General features: G+C 45.3%; 2 protein-coding genes across 2 annotated transcripts; both read left to right on the top strand.

Annotated features, from left to right (window-relative positions):
* Positions 1-785: 785 nt before the first annotated feature.
* On the top strand, positions 786-2,163 carry LOC120948464 (p53 and DNA damage-regulated protein 1). The gene is made up of 2 exons (XM_040364812.2): positions 786-902; positions 1,491-2,163. Exon 2 carries the CDS (start codon positions 1,604-1,606, stop codon positions 2,015-2,017), a length of 414 nt encoding a protein of 137 aa, XP_040220746.1. The 5' UTR covers positions 786-902; positions 1,491-1,603; the 3' UTR covers positions 2,018-2,163.
* Positions 787-5,245, top strand: LOC120948463 (heat shock protein 60A). The gene is made up of 3 exons (XM_040364811.2): positions 787-902; positions 2,210-2,373; positions 2,519-5,245. The coding sequence occupies exons 2-3, from the start codon at positions 2,212-2,214 to the stop codon at positions 4,076-4,078; spliced, it is 1,722 nt and encodes a 573-aa protein (XP_040220745.1). The 5' UTR covers positions 787-902; positions 2,210-2,211; the 3' UTR covers positions 4,079-5,245.
* The last annotated feature ends 13,668 nt before the right edge of the window (positions 5,246-18,913 follow it).

The following is an 18,913-nucleotide window of genomic DNA, read 5'->3' as shown; positions in this document are numbered from 1 at the left end:
GTACCGAGTGCTAGTTAAAAAGCGCCATAGTTCCGCAAAGTACTTCTTATCTCTGGAAACAAGTGCGCTTGCAAGTGCAAGCGAATAATTGACACCGAAACGCAATGACACCGAAAAGTTCCAGAAGATACTACCTGTGTTACTTTGTGTGGATTGATTAAATCAAAACAAAATGTATTTAAGTACCCAAGCGCCACAGATTAAGCTGAAACGACTGGAAAATTAAATATCCATAGAAAAAAAAATGAAAGCTCCACAGCTTCATTGGTTTGATCAATAGATGGCGTATTATTACAACTCATCATTATATTGCTATCCTTTTCTTGCAATGTGTTTCGACAAGTTTCATCTTATCATGAAGCCCGCCGGTTCATCCACCCGCCGGTTGATCCGCTCCTGATAATCGACGCTCTACTGTACCTATATCTTTTACTTTTAGCACACATGGCTATTTGATTGCTAAAACAATAAAACCGGAACGTTTTGTAGGGGGCGCAATTTAGAATGCTAAACACTATTTTGAGAGATTTGAAGTTATAATAACTTGATATTGACTAGGATTATCCTTTTTTAGCAGACATTAGAATAAAATGAAACAAACATTGTCCAATAAAAACATTCATGTAAAATATGGGTCATAGGACCCCTACAATGTGCCCGTTGTATGAATTGTCACATTTGACAGCTGTCATGGTGGGTCGAAACAAAGGAGACCACCAACTCTGCACAAGTTGCCGGGGCGAATGGTAACCGAACCCGAAAGTTTCTATCGATTGTCATTTCACAGCCACCCGAAAAACGAGGTGTATCCACGCACGAGACCAGCGCTCCGGAACGAAAAACCGGGAATAGGGAAAGTTTTTGTGTATAACTTGTGCTAAAAGTATCATCTCAAAACAGCGGTAAGTCTAGAAAAAGTGCGTAACAAGCATGTTTTAAAAGGTTTACTCAAGTGCATCGAAGACGCGTTTGTTTTAGGTTAGGTTTTTATGCACACCGCTTGTCGCGTGTTGGGCACGGTGTGTCTGGGGTAGTTCTCGTGTTTTCCAGAACATTTCATCATCCTCGCAGTGTGCCGGCTCGTTGCGGAGCACTGGATGCGAATTACTATTTTTGTGTAATAATGAAAGTGATGGGCAATGGGAGGCTACATTCCTTTCGTACCTGTACATGTTGATGCCTAATTTTATGGTGAAATTGTAGAGTTTTCATTCATACTCCGGTAAGCAATCCCGGACTGACGACCCCTCATGTGCTTGCGTAATTACGTAACTCCCATCCATTGCCTCCCATGCCGAATGCGTGTGGTAATGGACCGATGCAGTACACGTCGCTTCACTTAGCTTTTGGTTATCAATGATTTGATGTTGAAGTAGTAACAATATGGAGGAATTGGTTGCTGGATTCCTCGGTCAGATGCTTGCTTTCTAATATTTCCTTTTGTCTTATTCTGCAATCGCCTTTCCCCATCGTACACACGCTCCTGACAGAACCGGCAAAGCCAAAGTCACTATTGGTCGTACATTCGCAACTGCTGCGGTCCCTTCTTACGCACATGGTGTGCGCCGGTTGCTAGGGTCAAATACGTACGCCCTTCTTTGCCATGGAAACGAAAGTATCCGATCAGCGCAAGCTGACGGAAATCTTACTGGAAACAGAGCGCGTTGCCGACCGAATTTTGGCCTACAAGCAAGAGCTGGTGGAGCTGGACAAACGGCGGCAGGATACGCGCGAGGCGCTCCGGCTGATCGAGAAGCACATTCCCGAGACGCAGCAGCGCGTTTGGATAACGATCGGTTCGATGCTCATGAAACGCGACCGCCACACCGCGGTTGAGTTGTTGCGCAAGGATCAGCAAACGACGGAGGCGGAGATCGAACGAATACGCATGGAGCAGAAGCTGCTGGTTGCAAAGCAGCGCGATCTCGAGCACGATCAGCCGTTGCGCGGGTTCAATTTGAAACCACTAAGCAATGCGGAAATTGCTGGCATTCGGTCGAATTTGCCTGGTTTTTGAGGACGAAGTGTAGGGATGTGGGTCGTTTTTACACTGTACACTGTATTAGAAGTTAAGGCGGGATAGGGCGATGTCGATCGCGCTCTCTTTCTGTTTCATGTATCTCATAAGTTTATTTACTTAATAAAATCACATAAATATAGCAATCTTACCGTTTTTCTAAATTGTTTCTTAATCTTCACTCCATTCCAGAAATGTTCCGTTTGCCAACAGTGTTGCGAGTTGCTGCCGCCCGACAGGTCGCTGCCAGCCGTGGCTACGCTAAGGATGTGCGCTTTGGGCCCGAAGTACGTGCCCTAATGCTGCAGGGTGTCGATGTGCTAGCAGATGCCGTTGCCGTCACGATGGGACCAAAGGTGGGTTATAGAAGAAGGTTCTTGGTGTGGGGTAGCAAGTGCGATAAGACATTGTTGCGCTGCTGATAAGGGTGCGTCCTCATTCCTTCGATCATTTATGTTAACGCGCGCTTTCTGTCTCTCGCGCCCATTCTTAATCTCGTAGGGACGTAACGTCATCCTGGAACAAAGCTGGGGCTCGCCCAAAATCACCAAGGACGGTGTAACGGTGGCGAAGGGCATCGAGCTAAAGTGCAAGTTCCAGAACATTGGCGCCAAGCTGGTGCAGGATGTGGCGAACAACACGAACGAGGAGGCCGGTGACGGTACCACGACCGCTACCGTGCTGGCCCGCGCCATCGCAAAGGAGGGCTTCGAGAAGATCTCGAAGGGTGCCAACCCGGTCGAAATCCGGCGCGGTGTGATGCTGGCCGTCGACACGGTGAAAGAGCACCTGAAGACGCTGTCGCGCAAGGTGAACACGCCCGAGGAGATTGCCCAGGTGGCAACGATTTCCGCGAACGGTGACCGCGCGATCGGCGATCTGATCAGCGAGGCAATGAAGCGCGTCGGCAAGGAGGGCGTGATTACGGTGAAGGACGGCAAGACGCTGAACGACGAGCTGGAGGTGATCGAGGGCATGAAGTTCGACCGGGGCTACATCTCGCCGTACTTCATCAACTCGAGCAAGGGCGCCAAGGTCGAGTTCCAGGACGCGCTCGTGCTGTTCTCGGAGAAGAAGATCTCAACGGTGCAGTCGATCATTCCCGCGCTGGAGATGGCGAACCAGCAGCGCAAGCCGCTGGTCATCATTGCGGAGGACGTGGACGGCGAGGCGCTCAGCACGCTGGTGGTGAACCGGCTGAAGATTGGCCTGCAGGTGGCCGCGGTAAAGGCGCCCGGCTTCGGCGACAACCGCAAGTCGACGCTGTCCGATATGGCCATCAGCACCGGCGGCATCGTGTTTGGCGATGATGCGAATCTGGTCAAGCTGGAGGATGTGCAGCTGTCCGATCTCGGCCAGGTGGGCGAGATCACGATCACCAAGGACGATTGTCTGCTGCTGAAGGGGCGCGGCAAGCAGGAGGACGTGAACCGCCGGGCGGACCAGATTCGGGACCAGATCGCGGAAACGACGTCCGAGTACGAGAAGGAAAAGCTGCAGGAGCGTCTCGCACGCCTGTCGTCCGGTGTGGCCGTGCTGAAGGTCGGTGGTTCGAGCGAGGTGGAGGTGAACGAAAAGAAGGACCGCGTGAACGATGCTCTGTGCGCAACCCGAGCCGCCGTCGAGGAAGGCATCGTGCCCGGTGGTGGTACCGCGCTCATCCGCTGCGCACCGGCCCTGGCCAACCTGAAGGGAGCAAACGAGGACCAGAACACGGGCATCGAGATTGTGCGCCGTGCGCTGCGCATGCCGTGCACCCAGATCGCCAAGAATGCCGGCGTCGATGGGTCGGTGGTGGTGGCGAAGGTGGAGGAGCTGAAGGGCGACTTCGGATACGATGCGCTCAACAACGAGTATGTGAACATGATCGAGAAGGGCATCATCGATCCGACCAAGGTCGTCCGGACGGCGCTGTCCGATGCGTCTGGCGTTGCGTCGCTGCTCACCACGGCCGAAGCGGTCGTGACGGAGATCCCGAAGGAGGAACCGGCCGGCCCGATGGGTGGTATGGGAGGAATGGGCGGTATGGGAGGCATGGGAGGCATGGGCGGTATGATGTAAGATAGCTCCTCAGATCCAAACCTATCCTTACTGTAGAAAGAGAGAGAGAGAGGGAGAGTGTGAAGCTGTAATGGTAAGAGACCGCGTTTCGATTCATCGATGAAAGTCCTAGCAGCCTAACACCTGAATCGGAACGGTCGGCCGTCTTTCTTTGAACACCTTCGCAGTTTAAAGTTCAGTTGAATGCATTTATTGTTTACAAAACGACAAATCATCCCTTCTTTCCGCTGTGTGTAACAGCTCCACCCGCCATGTCATGCTTCGAGCGTGGATTCGTTGTAACGCCAGAATGTATGTTTCCAGCCGATTGGCGATATTCTCAACACGCTCGAACATCTCTGTACGCGTCGCGAAGGTGTTAACAGTTCAGGTAGGGGTTAAGCAATGCGTATAGGTTTTGTTTTAAATTAAAACACACTTGCGCGTCTCGTCACGGACGCGCATCACCCTACCGATAAACCGAGAGGGAGAAAGAGGGAGTAATATCATCCGGGTTTCGGGCTGTATTTAGAGCGAGCGAAACGTAGTTGAACAATATTTAGAAACTTAATGTCATAGTTTATTTGGCTAGGTGGCAGTAGCAGAAGGGAATTCCGGTAGAGTTTATTCCTCACTACGATAGGAAAAGGATAGTTTAAGCAAAAGCAGGATTTACCCCGAGCCAGTAGTACGCACGTGGGATGCATTTTGTCCTGTACACACAACCACAAGGATCGACGACAGCAGTACGCGATCAGTTTTTAGTCTGTAAGAGAGTACGCTATATCTTTACCCTTGAACCACCCAATAGAGTTATTGGAGGCGAGATGCGAGGAATAGCCAAGTATAGTTTGGAGTTGAGTGCGAATTGTAGTAATAGACACACCATTATTGTAGTTTGTAGACGTTTCTGTTTAGTTTTTCTCGTTTATTCTGTTCTTTTCAAGAAGAACGCTTTGTTCCATTGGCTGGGGAGAGGGACAGTCTTTGAATTAAACTCTGGAAAGCCATGTACAACAGTGTTGGCATCAAACATTTCTCCTTTTTGGTTTAATTTTGCAAGCTAAGGACAATAAGGTGAAACTATTGTACCACTTTCGATCACATCCCATGGCATGCCGTGTGTTCCTATCAGCTTCCCAAGAAAAAGGAATAAATTAAAGCTCAGTGATTAACGAACAACCAAAACCAGATTTATTAAGATGCGCACATCTCAGTTATCACACTTCGATAGGTTTGTTAAGGATATGTTTGAGGGAAAAAGACATTTTAAGTGAACCGCTATGAAGGATAGTTCTTATTTGTCGGTCAAAGTAAGCTAACCTCAGTCAGTCTCCTGTTGTTAAAGGATAGTTCATTAGGGCTCGTTGAAATCATCATGCGAGCAGTGAAAAGGTAGTCTCTCACACTTTATCATCAAGGCCAAGGTCTAGTGCAAGGGCAGGGGGGATATAATGATTTCGATAGATGTAATTATTTGTTTCGAAAGTTAAAACCAATCTCCCCTACTATCACTTAACTATGGTCGATGTATGATGCCAACAAACCTTGGATGAATGTGATCGTTTTCCGAGTGAAGTTTACTAAAACTGGTGAAATACACGGATGATTACCATTTTCTTAAAAAAGCGAACAAACGGCGCGTTAAGTATGTTCTATAATATACTAAATGGTAGTGTGGGTTTCAAATGTTTCAATTGTTTAACTAACGAACATTCAGAAAGAAGGATGGAGGAGCAGCGTTTTTTTCGTGGTCATTTTCAAACCGAAATTTGTACAATTGATGCGATGTTTTTAAGCTGTATCTGAATTTTATTTTGACAGTTGGGTTGTCTCAGCGGAAAACCTCGCAAAACGTTTCCCAACCAACGAGTTAGAAGCGTTACGTTCATTAGCGCTTCAGCGTGAAAACATTTTCTCCATGGCCGCTGCCAGGCACGCCGCAAACACTTACCGTAAAGGGCCTATTACATTACAGGAATAATTCCGGAATTTATCTGTCGTTGACTCCATTTGACAGAAAAATCCGCTTCGCTAATGTAATGACACGCTCGGAATTACGGAACGAAATTTCATGTGGAATTTATGTTTCTGTATAAAATTTTTTTTTTGCCGAAGAAGTTGTTTTACAAAAATACTTTCGGAACTGCTTTATGTGTTTCCTTCCAAAAAACACTGTTTTACACTTTGACAGTGGAGTTCTCCTTCCTGATAGAATCTACGTTGGTAAAGACCAATTCATTTTTGCTGACGAGCAAGGTAGATTTAAAAATATCAGGTGGTGGACTCTAGTGCATTTTGACAATTCGTCACTTGACGTAAGGTCCCCAGGATTCAAACATTGTTTACATTTATTAAATTTGTTCATATAATTTATCTACCGCATTTTTTCGATTAAATATTCTTTAAAAATATATTTTGGACTTTGAGAGTTCTTATTTAACATTAAAACATGGATGAAAGTGTGTTATTTTGTGTTATTCCGTGAATTTATTCTATAATTAATTGTGTTTTCGACATTTTTGATGACAAAAATTAGGAATTCATTTTTTTTTTTCAGTTTTCACATTGATTCTTTATTATCTACGAGCCGCATGGACAATTTACGTGAGATTAGAACTCACACTCACATGATTTTAAATTTCGAGCATAAACAAATCATCAAATCGTTTGTTAATATATCTCATTTTTTCGATAAAATCAATAGACACACAAAAATGCACGTAATAATAAAGAAATCTGTTCTATTTGCTAAGCTTTGTGTGCGGAAACCAATGGTTAACGGTTCTATAATGACGTAAAGTCCCTCAACTATGGCGACCCCCCAAAGGCCCTAATCCACCACCTGATATTTTTAATCCACCTTGCTGACGAGGTAAAAGCTGTCAAACGCCGTTTGATCTATCAATTACATTCCAAATTTCCCAATGTGATAGGGCCTTTACGACGGAATACAGGTTAAATGTAACGCTTTGTAACGCTCCTTTTTTCGGTAGACCGAAAAACGGGAAAGTATACCTAAATCTGGTTCTTATTGCTTAAAAAAGCTTTTATAGGACATTTAAAATATATGTCCAATCTAAAAGAAATGCATGATTTTGAAAAACAAACATTTATCATTTATCATTTATCCATGCTAACTGACCGTTATTGGACACGCCACTGTGCATTTACGTGTTGTCACTTGGGTAGCAGAAAACCTGCGCCTGTGTGGGTGCGAACCTGTATCTCTGCGTTCGCCGATGATGATGATGATGGCTGTTTCTGCTCCGTACACCACCGTTGTCCAAGAAAGCACAGAAGGCTGTGACGGAATGAACGTCTCACATTGAGGGACCGTTCCCATTCGTTTCTTTCGTAGCTACGGTGCAGTGAAAAGACGTGTTTGCCAAGCTTGTACGGTGTGAATGTGAATAAGGTGTGTAAGAGCAGCATACATTTGCGCAACTCTAGTTTAATTTCGTGTGGAGTTTGCTAGAAGGCACGACGTGTGAAAATCCGCTTCCACGAGAAGGAATGTGTGTGGCCTATAATCATCATTGGCCATCGTTGTCCAAGTTGCATACGGACGGTGGAGTCTTTTGCTCTGTTCGGAATCGGAAGATGAAGCTGCTAAGAAGATAGCAGTGTGTGGTTGGTGTGTTTTTGCACGGGCGAGGAAGAAGGATTCCTGCAGCAATAGCAGCTTCTTGTTCTCCATTGTTTCCTTCGCGCACACACACACTTCATCCCCCGCCCACACACACACTTCATCCCCCGCCCACACACTCGCGCACACCTCTTCTTATCCTGTTGATTCGCGAGGAATGCGTTCGTGGTCAAACGCCGTTCCCGTGTGTGCGTGCCTGTGTGTGTGTGTTTTGCGTAGCGTGGTGTGCGTGCGGTCGTGCTCGCACAGTCGCGGGTGTGTGTGTTGGTATGTCCGTTTTCTAAAGAGACGACAGCAGCCAGCGCCAGCAGAATCCGCGTTGGAATCCGATCTTCATCTACGAGTCGCGCGCGTGTGTGTGTGTGTGCGCCTGATGTTGGAGTTTGTAGTGGGAAGTAGGACGGTGCTGCGGGGAAGAGTGGACAGTCGCATAAAATCAGTTAATGTCTATGAAATGGTGGTCTGGTGGTTGCCGTAGAAGAACAGCAGGTGTGGTGGAGGTGGACAGCGATAAAAGTGTATTGTGCGTGTGTGTGGCGATATCAACATCGAGGGGGAGGGCAGTGACAGTGACACCCCCTCCCCTCGTGTGTGTGTGTGTGTGTAAGCTAATGGTGGTGATCCACCAGCGAATCTATAGGGCAAGGAAACACATGCAGTGATGGGGGATTGTGCGAGATGACGAAGATGATGACTGGTAGCCGCACTAGCACACATCTTGCGAGGAAAAGGAACGCACTACGTTTTAGAGAGTAGGAATACCACCCCCCCCCCCCTCCCCCACACATTCCCCATTCCAAACGCTTGATGTTGCGTGTGTGTGAATGTGTGTATGCGCGCGTGAGGTGTTTTTGCCTATCCCTAAAGTGTGAGCGTGTGTGGGGCTTGTTGTCTCACTAACAAAAAGAAAGAAAAAAAAAAGGTTCAGGCGAGGGCGATGCCGCCGTGTCACACATTTGCACTGGCCGGAACTGTGTTGGCCAGTTTTCGATTGGTGAAGCACACAAAACGTCTTCCCGGCTAGGGCGGTCGAAATGGCTGAATCGTATCGACGCCCAGACCCGCTTGAAAGTGGCAGTACGTTGGAAAAGGGGACGGAAAAGTGCCATCAAAGTAGCAGGTGCGCGTTTTCTCACGCTCGCCAACTGCGGAGAGAGTGTATGTGCGTGCGTGAGCGAGATCCGTCAAAGTGATGTGTGAGACGTCACCGTTTTCCACTCCCGCCCCAAAATTATAAACGAATCCAGCGAAAAAAAGGGAATAATTTCAACACACTTAAGATCAGCGATGGACCATCGGATTGTTACAAAGCCCCTCCGCTCCCCCGGGAGTTAAATACAAGTTGGGGGTTTAAAGTGTTGGCCGATTGAAGGGTCAGTGTCGCTAAGACGCTAGACGGCACATCATGGTTTTCTTTTTTTTTTTTGGGGGGGGGGGGGGGGGGGGAAGAGCTTCTTCGTGACCCAAAAGAAGGTGCTGTCCTGGTTGGTAATATGCAGTAACACGCATCAACAGTTTTTCAATGGGTGTGCGAACAGTGGAAATGGTTAGGAGAGAGTGTGAGCTGCTGCCCTCTGCTGTTGCTCCCCCTTTTTTCCGGCACGGCACACTGTGTTACGCGGCTGGGCGTGTGGCAGTGTGTTTGTGTGTGTTTGTGTGCGTTTTGTTAGAGGGAAGCGATGCAAAGATTGTGTGTGCTCGCGCGTATGTATGTGTGCGGTGCGTGTTTGGAAAGCGAGTGAGCGAGTGTGGCGATGAACCGAGTGAGGAAACTGTCTCACTGTCTCACGTGAGGAGAACCCGATGTGATTTGTGTATTGTTTTTTTTACGTGTGTGTTCGACTTGACAACATTGCAACGGAAACAATAGAACATATTACAAATGTAGATGATCGTATTGGGCGTGGGTGTTTGCGTGTGTTTGTGTACTTTTCGTTTTGTTGTCAAAATGTGACCAAACGTTTATAAATTCATACAGATTCATTTTCGCGCGGCACGCTATTTACTGGACTGAACGAACGCAGGGAGTGTCCCCGGTGTCTGTCAATGGTAAGTTTCTGTTTTGTTGAAGGTGCTCAGTTTTGGTTTATTCGTGTTGTAACAGACATTTCATACATAACAAACTGTTCATGTTAGGAAATTGAAGAAAAAGAGTATTAAGCTGTGTCATCCCCACTAGCTTTCAGCTTTAAGCGTTGTTGTCTCGCCAGCGCGTGAGGGAGTTTCAAGCGTGAGTCGTATCGAATGCGTACCACATAACAGCACTCTCATCTCTTTATGCGTGATATCGACATGATGATGGGACCTGCTGCGTCTAACAATTTCTAAACAAGGTGGTAAAGGTGAATTTGATTCCGCACGGAGTGCTCTTTCGATTGAACACAGCAGTCTGCAGGTCGCGCACAGATTCTTTCACCTTCATTTTTCCCCTACGCAAACTGAAGCGTACACATACATACACACATACATATATCATGCACACGGCATGGATGCGCCACATTGCTGTACACGAGCTCTCACTCGTCATCTCGTCAGCTCATTCTCCTGTCTCTCATTCTCGCTCAGCCTTGCGTGAGGGACGGTGAGGAACTATTCTCAGCATCATCATTCAGCTTTCCTCACTCACTGCCGGAGAAGCACGGTTGGTACTCACTGGGCACACGCAATGCGCTCGGCAACGATGATGCAAAGTATTTCTAAATCATCTGTTGGTAGCGAGTTGTAAATGCATGAAACACACCTAAAAGCACACACACAAACAGGCGTTGTCGCAGCACCGGTGTTTGTGTGTGTCTATGGAGTTTTATTGACCCAAGAATATCCTTTACCGGAGTCGCCATTACGGCCGGATGTTTGCATTTGATGCTAAAATAGTAAACCATTTTATCAATCTATGTTTATCAATCAGATTGAACTTCTTTTCGCATTTCTCTCTCTCTCTCTCTCTTTCTCTTCTCTCTCTTTCTCTTCTCTCTCTTCTCTACCTCTCTCTCTCTCTCTCAAGGGGCAGTGTGCTTGTTGGCGTGGGCGTACACATTTACATGCGCATCATTCATCCTGTGGCAAGCAACCACCACCACCCACCGCACGTGTCGCGCTTTTGTGTGGTGGTGGTAGTGATTTTTGCTCGTCAATAGAAAGGATATCGCAGGCGGAATAGTGTGATGATGAAAGCTTATAAAAAGGAACAGTCGTCTCAGTGAAGGTCATCCCTGTGCGATGATCTACCTACCACCCTCTCATTAGGATTCACTATATTTTGCACCGTGTTTGTTGTTTGATTGTGGTTTTCGGACCCTTTGCGATGTACCGTACCAACATTACGCTGCTATGAGGAATTGAGTGAAAACATTCTGCTGCCTGATCTTCTGATCTCAAAAATAACAATTTTCTTGTTGGCGGCGTAGTTGGCGGCGCTGTTGTTGTTGTTGTTGTTCCACTACACTCTGTTACCACTACTTCTACTGGTTTCTAATGAGCCAAAGAAGGTTGATACTGTTGAGAGGGTTTGGGGTGTTGGTTGCGCTTCATTTCATTCACCAGCGTTTCAAGCGAGCTCTCTTTCTGCCACCCCTCCTTCCGCCCATTCCCGTCTCATGTTTCTGCCACTTTGTTGTTGTTGTTCTTTTTTGTTGTTGTTACTGCTCCAATAAATTCGCTGGCCACTCTACACACCAGCGCCCCCCCCCCCTCCCTCCCACCTTCCCGTGAGGGAAACTGTTTGGAAGAAAATGGTGCCGGTTAACGGACATACACACACACACACATACACACCACAGCTCCGATCTCGTTGTTGTTGTTGCAGTAGATGTGTGGTAGTGATGTGTTTCTTTACTTTTTTTCATTCTCTCTAAAAGTTACCATCATCCGAATGGGGAAGCAAGGTTGAGGCTGTTAAGCGAGTTGTTTTAGGGTTGCAAATTGCGGTGCTTCTGTTAACTCTCCTTCCGCTCGCCGCCAACGATGCGAGACGAATAATCTTTTGGCATTCGCGCGAGAGATGCCTTTTAACCTTTGGCGGCTCTCTGATTGGTTCTACTCTTATGTCGTGGAATTGTGTGTGTGTGTGCATTGTTTGATACTTTCAAGCCTGCATCCACCGTCCTGGCCGTATCATGACATCACCGAGGAAATGCTTGCTATTTGTATGTGACCTCATAAAGTCCTATATACGTTATCTCTTGTTTCTTATTAGTGTACGTAGCGAGGGAGACCTTACAAGGTCGCGATTTATTTTTCATTGTGAACATTGGACATTGGTCATACGTGTTTGGTGCCCCCTTGCTTCTTCTACGGATACACATTTCGAAGGGGCAATTTACTATCGGTTAGCGTTGAATCATTAGTGCCACATATACATACACACACACAGATACACAGACACACGTTTGACAGCGAGAGAAGTAGTAACACCAACAATAAACAACCAACATGCAACGTCCATCGTCCAGCGAATGCAGCCGTCAGTTTGCTGTCAAAATAATCTCCATCCGTTCCTCCAACTGTTGGTTAGATGCTGAATGGCGCAGAGGGGGGAAAGTGCATTGGGTGCATTCAGTGCGATCTGATGGCATTATGGACCAGTAAGGAGGGAATGCAAATTGGAAGGAAGGAAGAGGGTAAATTAAACAATTTCATTTCGTTACACCGTTTAACAACAAAACAAATTCGTTACAACGTTTAACAGAAAAAGAGTAACAGGATGTTTGAATCACGGCGAAAAAGAAATCGTTGCAATTTACATTAGACTGTTTAGAGCTAATTTCAGTTTTATTTCAAAATGTTGAAATGATGTATGTGAGATTGTATCATCTCATATAGTATTCTTCTTCTTCTATTTGGCATAACAACCGATGTCGGTGTCAAGGACTGCCTGTACGTGCATTTCAATGACGTATTGATTTATTCGTTGTACGATAGTCAGTCTTACTATGGAGTCACGGTCCGTTTGGGGCTTGATCCCATGACAAGCATGTTTTTAGTCGTACGAGTTGACTATTGTACCACGAGACTGGCCGGTCTTACGTAGTATATTAGCCAATAAATACAGAATAAGATCTTTTTTAAGTAGGTCAAACATGTACGTACGCAAAGAACATCACTAGGAGCATGGTGTTATAGTTACATTATATTAATGTTGGAACTGCTTTCAGCTGTATGTTAAACAGAACGATAAACTCGTGGAATACTTCCATTGCATTGCACTGTAGGGGCAGTACAAAGGACCACACATCAAGCCCCTGCTGCAGCGGCACAGCATCGAACGTTGCAAATGAGTACGACCGTTTGTCGTGTTCATCTTGGCGCTTATTAGTTCCGACCCCCGAACGACAAAGACTGTTCGTTGACGATCAAATGTGCGTGTATGTATGCAGTATTCTACATCTTGCACATCTTGCTTTCCTTCTTTTTTGGAGAAACGCCCCGACAAGATCCACAAGGCAATGCTTTCCTTCACATATGCGTTTGGTCCGTTCTGTGCCGGGGGCTTGGAAGACTTCAGCGCGTTAAATTTGAAGTGCAGTTCCCAGAAAGGCAGACATGTCTGGGCTACCGGTTTTTGTTTGTGTAGCAAAAATATCCAATAGAAGAAGTTGAAAAAACAAACACGTGTTCCACTGTTTCTCCCTGACTAATCGGAACGCTGAATGTACAGAATGTGTTGTGTGTGAGTGTGTGTTTCCATACACCACTGCAGGCCTCTGGAATGAATGGCGTTGAATATTGCCCTAAACAAGCATGCTCAAACGTTTGTACGAGTTTGTTTTTTAACTCCACTATTGAGCGGTATAGCGCAAGTTTCGGTTAAAAACTAATGTCAATAATTGAGAACTAGGCAAAGATACATCGACGAGACACTGTCTGTTCTAATTTTCCATTTCAATCACACATCTGATCAAAAATAATACTATCTGAGGATTGTTTCCTATTAACATGCTGCAGGAAAAATCGAACGAATGTTACACCTAGCTGGTTCTGTATTCGAAGTGCAATGAATACGCTTAATTATGCCAAACCATTCCATGCTATTCGTGATGTATTCGATGAACTATACGTACAACATTCTGATTGGCAAGATAGATGATGTGCACACACTCTGTTGCATACCGTTGAAAAACCTTGTCGGAATCACTATTTTGCTTTGCTATTCCATGACATGGACTCAGAAAGACACATTCAATGAAAAAGGTCAATGATGGGTTACGCGTTACACGTTACACACGAATGAGGTGCTTTTGCTTGTTAGAAAAGCGTAGCAATCTATAAATAATATTCTGATAAGTTTGCACCGTAGCCTGGAACGGGATTAATGAAAATTTGCAAACAGTTGCTATTCCGGGAATGTTCTGTCCTTCAGTGGACTAGTTTTGCCTGCACAGAGTAGTTGTGCTGCTCTGCGGGTAAGTGATAGGTTATATAAAGTACTAGCTGGCCCGGTAAACCTAGTTTTACCCCACATTTTATTAGTTGCCAATTAAGTATTTGAAGTTGCAAATTACTTATCCGGCACTACAACCGCTTTGCGGTCTTGGCCTGCCTCAGGAGTGTCCGAAACCGCTCACGGTCTCGCGCCTTCGTCTGCCAGTCCGTTAAGTTGCAAATATAGGTGTTTAAATTCACATTTAATTTTTTATTCATTTTATTTGTTTTCATTGATGTCATTGTCGTTAATTACTCAAATAATATGTTTAAGAACATAATTTGGAACAGTAAAACGGTGTAGAATTACGTAGATTGATTTATTTACATGCAAATAATTACATACTTGTCACACACATATAACTACTATGAATCTCTAATGCAAATCTCGAAGCGCTAATGAATGGACGATATTTTTGGTTAATCTGTCTTTAGCTAGTATGTATAGATTGGAAGGTTTACCCACGCGAGAACATGCCACATATAATTGTCCATGCGAAAAACACGATGTTCGTAAGTCCAAACCGCAAACAGACATCGTTTGACCTCGGGTAAGACCGCAGCCGGGCAGACCGAAAAAAAAAACACCATAACGAAAAATGTTGTTTACACTTGCGAGTTTAACTTCAGTAACCAAACATGTTTATGTTACAATTATTAAAGCAAGCATATTTGTTCGTTTTGGAACATTAAACAGCAAACAGGACAAAGCGAAATAGCATGTATTTTTTAATTCATTATTCCCAAACTAAAGTACTCCATCTCTGTTTTGTCATTTTGGATATTTGTGACAGCATCGTAAACCGCTAGGCATTTCACAGCGAGTGTTAACCGCACCTTACACCGAGTGTAAACCGCGCTTCACACCGACTGTCAAAGTGCTGTATACAACAACAACAATGATGTCCTTTGTATGGGAGTTAGAAAATTGCTAATAAATTAAGTTTAGTGCAACTTCTGAAAATGATGTGAGTCTTAAAACCTATTCTCATACCACCACCATAAGGTGTGTGCAAAGTTTCGTTGAAAATGATCCAGCCGTTTCGGAGTTTGCTCGCGACAAACACCGTGACACGAGATTTTTATATATATAGATAAACATTAACCGGATATTTAAATTAAAGGAAAAAATTTATTGGCTCAGATCAGTATTTTGTTTTTCCAAATTCGTATTGTGTCTTACAAAAATCACTGATGGCCATATACCGATCGCCTTTGCTACAGGGGGTGTCCCCCTCAAACAAACATATGAGAATGTACCGTTTTGTTTTTCTTCTCTTTCTTATTGCCCTGCTGGGGGAAAAAGATGAAACGTCTTTTATTCTGGCCACCGCCAGCCCTGATGCGAAGTGTTGTTAGTTATTAGCCCGGTTCCGGTAGCTTGTAATTTTGCTCGGTCCCTCGTACCTCCTCCACTTGTAGGCGGTCGGCAGCATCACCTGCAATCGAAGAGTGGCACCCACCACCATCAGTGGATGAAGCGAAAAAAGGCTATATATTGCAAGTGAAAAATGTTGTATGATTTCCTGCTGCTCCGTACTTCCTACTCCCCCCATCCCACCCGCTTTTCTAATGCACTTTCTTCTGCAAACTGGCTGGCAACATTAAGAGAATGCAAAGGTGTGTGTGTGTGTGTGTGCCGAGCATAAGTTAACAGAGCTAGCACACTGTCAGCCGTACCGATCTCGACTTCTTCGTCGACGAAATGATGCGGTGTGGCGGTAAAAACATGGAAAAATAGAGGAAAGGAAACAACACCACAATTCGGAAGTGAAACCCAGTGGTGCAATGCAATGCAATGGGTCGGCGCTTGTCGGTGGCAATTCTGCTGATAGGGCAAGGCGAAACCCTTAGAGACGCGCGGCGGTGTGGTGGTGTACGGAAGCAGTGAAAACTGACCGCCACCCGCCGCCCGGTACGAATGGGGTCAGCAGAGCATGGTGTGGGAGAGCACTTGTTACCTTAGCATACAGACTGCATGTTTTTTTATTAACAGCGCACTATCTTTACTATATCATTCCAACCTCTAGCTACTGTAAGAAGCACTTCGCGGGCCATAAGTCGTACTTTACGGCCGGCACTCTGTGGCACCAGACGTTTCCTTTTTTATAGATAGCGTTATAGATGTATGTGTGTATGTTTTGCACCATATTTATTCCAGCCCTAACCTAAAGCCACACTGGATGTTTGCTGTTGCCGAAAAGAAACGAAACTGCTTATGGAGAGGCGAATGATTTAAAATTAGGTTTTTCTTACTTATCACCCCACCCTCCGCTTTTGACTCCTTTTCGCGCTCCAGTTGGTTTGTTTGGCTGAATCTGCTGTATTGATTAAACGAATTAACCGAAAATAATGTGGAAAATAATAAAATGAACTTGAAAGTTGGAATGCCCCGAACTACGAGTGCGAGAGCAGAGCGGGGTATGGCACCCGGGACCGGAAAACGGTACTCTTAATGGAGTTTTTTTTGACCGCACATACACACACATACGTGTGTAGCACAAGCACAATTTATGAGTGAATTTATTTCACCTCTGGTCATTGCAACCTCCCCTCTGCTGTAGCTCGCCCCCTTCCAGTATCGGGGGGACCTGGCTGGTCAAAAATGGGTTTGATTTATACGGGATACGTCGCCTTGCACATTCGAGCGATGAACATCTTCTTGCTTCTCCTCCTACCCTTCACACACACACGTCTCATTTGGAGCGTTACCTTGGATCTTTCTTTTCCACCGATGGTCTTCCTCATCTTTCGCTAGGCGCGGCCTAAAATGAAGTATCTTTTTCCATCGTCTTCGGTCGAGTGCGAAGAGGACAATCTAAACAAATTGTAACGAATTGTTCAATTGACGCCTAATCGAATCATGCGTGTGTGTGTGTATGCAGCGCGGCTTTTCTTTAACTTTTCCTCCTTCATCGTTTTTTCTTCGTACGGACAGAGAAAGAAGATCAGCGAGAGCGATTGGATTAGTGATCGTAACGATATTTTTGGTCGATTGCTATTTCAAGGTTTCTGTGTTCGCCTAAACTGTATACCACGATCGTTTATGGGGTTGATTATAAAAAGTATTATTTTTTTTTAGTGTTCGACGATCCCCAAATGTAGGTCAAAGTGTTTTCTTTTAATTGGCCCTTCCGCGTGCAGTGGTGCATGGGTGAAGATGCGTTTGTAAATTTTATTGGGTTCGAATTGCCCCCCAAAGGGGCAGCAGCGGGAGCATTATGTTGGCGATAGTGACGATCGAGGTTTAGCTAACGTTGATCCGAGAATGAGAGAAAGTGTTGTGAATAAGGTAATTTTTTTGCCCCGTAAAATAGTGCATGAAAAGAAAGTAAAAAAAGCCGTTTTTCGTGCTGATTGGGTTATTTTAACAACATTTTAATAATTAACAAAATTTCAACTATTAACTTCAAAACAGTCCCCATGCGAGAACAAGCAGGAAATATTTGGATTCTGTAGAAAGAAGATTGTACAAAATTACCCCAATATTGCTCAACCCTTTTTTTTTGGACGACTCATGGGTAACGTCATTGGCTTAAACCCACTACACCGGGCTATTGTTAGCAGCTATATGGACGTGTTTTATTCTCAGCGATCCGGTTCCCCCGAAGCACGAGGAAACAAGATCTGCGCGAAACATTTCAACTCCACCGGTCAATGCGGACGCTGGGGCCGGTACCCTTAGTCGTCATCCACCGAAAGCAGCTGGTAGACATTAAAAAGCGTTACAAAAGACGCGTAAATTAAGTACTAAAAATATGTTCTACCCCTGCCCTAGGAGTAGACAAATCCCCAATCATTTGCTAGGGAACGAAGGGCGAGAGGGGAGCGACGAACCCTGTCGGAGGACGGTTGTTCTTAAAAATAAAATGCGCGTTCCGGCAAATTCGCCAACGGTGGTCGGTCTGTAACGATTCTTAGGGGGCACCCACATCATACGTGCGTGTGTATGTGTGTGTGTGTGTGTGTGTGTGTGTGTGTGTGTGTGTGTGTGTGTGTGTGTGTGTGTGTGTGTTTTGACAGTACATTCTTTGCGTTCCGACGAGTTCCAACACCGGGCGATTTATGTCATCGACCAGTCACGTTTCTGTCCGAAGTCGATTAACTTAGTGGTGTGTCGAGTGGGGGAACATACATGTGTATATCATCTCCCTCCGTTGCGTGATCTAGTTGAGGGTTGCACCGAAAAACGCAGATGTTATCAGAGTTGAGCATAGTCTGAAGGGTTTTGGGTGAATAATTTGTTGGGAATGAGGTCCGGATGTGTTCTAGAGGTCAGCGCTAGATTTTTAAGGCGCGTTTGCAGAAATATTTTTAAGCGGTTACTCATTCAGCGTGCAATGTCTGCGAGTGTGACTGTAAATGTTGTAAATTTTCATAAATTATAAATTTCAATTTTCGTAGATGTTGAAAAAAAACAAACCAGTTTTTGTTGTACCTAATCATTAAGATTTTGTTCTCTGTTTGAAAACTTCAAAAAACACTGATTCATTCTAGAAAACTGTGCAACATCATGTATCCATTTAACATGAGGAATCTTGGGGAACGAATGATTCATGGTGTAGTGATCATGGAAACTTTATTTGAGTTAGTGATGGATTAATTTTTCCAAAAATCCGGATTCGACTCTGATCCGACTTCAATAATTTCGGAATCGACTCTGGAAGGTAGGTCCGCCCAGCACGATCCGGAGTCGTTCGGAGTCGTCCGGAGTCGTCCGGAGTCGACCGGAGTCGTTCGGAGTCAGAGTCGGAGTCGTCTCCGGACTCTGATTACAGGCGGAACTA

This window comes from Anopheles coluzzii, chromosome 2, assembly GCF_943734685.1.
Source record: "Anopheles coluzzii chromosome 2, AcolN3, whole genome shotgun sequence".
NCBI classification, from domain to species: domain Eukaryota; kingdom Metazoa; phylum Arthropoda; class Insecta; order Diptera; family Culicidae; genus Anopheles; species Anopheles coluzzii.
The sequence above is the reverse complement of the archived record's forward strand: the minus strand, read 5'-3'. Positions and strand labels throughout refer to the sequence as shown.

What these genes read in the sequence shown, in the direction of transcription:
- LOC120948464 (XM_040364812.2), top strand. Translation starts at nt 1,604, where the DNA reads ATGGAAACGAAAGTATCCGATCAGCGCAAGCTGACGGAAATCTTACTG.
- LOC120948463 (XM_040364811.2), top strand. Translation starts at nt 2,212, where the DNA reads ATGTTCCGTTTGCCAACAGTGTTGCGAGTTGCTGCCGCCCGACAGGTC. An exon ending in CCGTCACGATGGGACCAAAG is followed by an intron (nt 2,374 to 2,518) that starts GTGGGTTATAGA and finishes TTAATCTCGTAG; the next exon opens with GGACGTAACGTCATCCTGGA.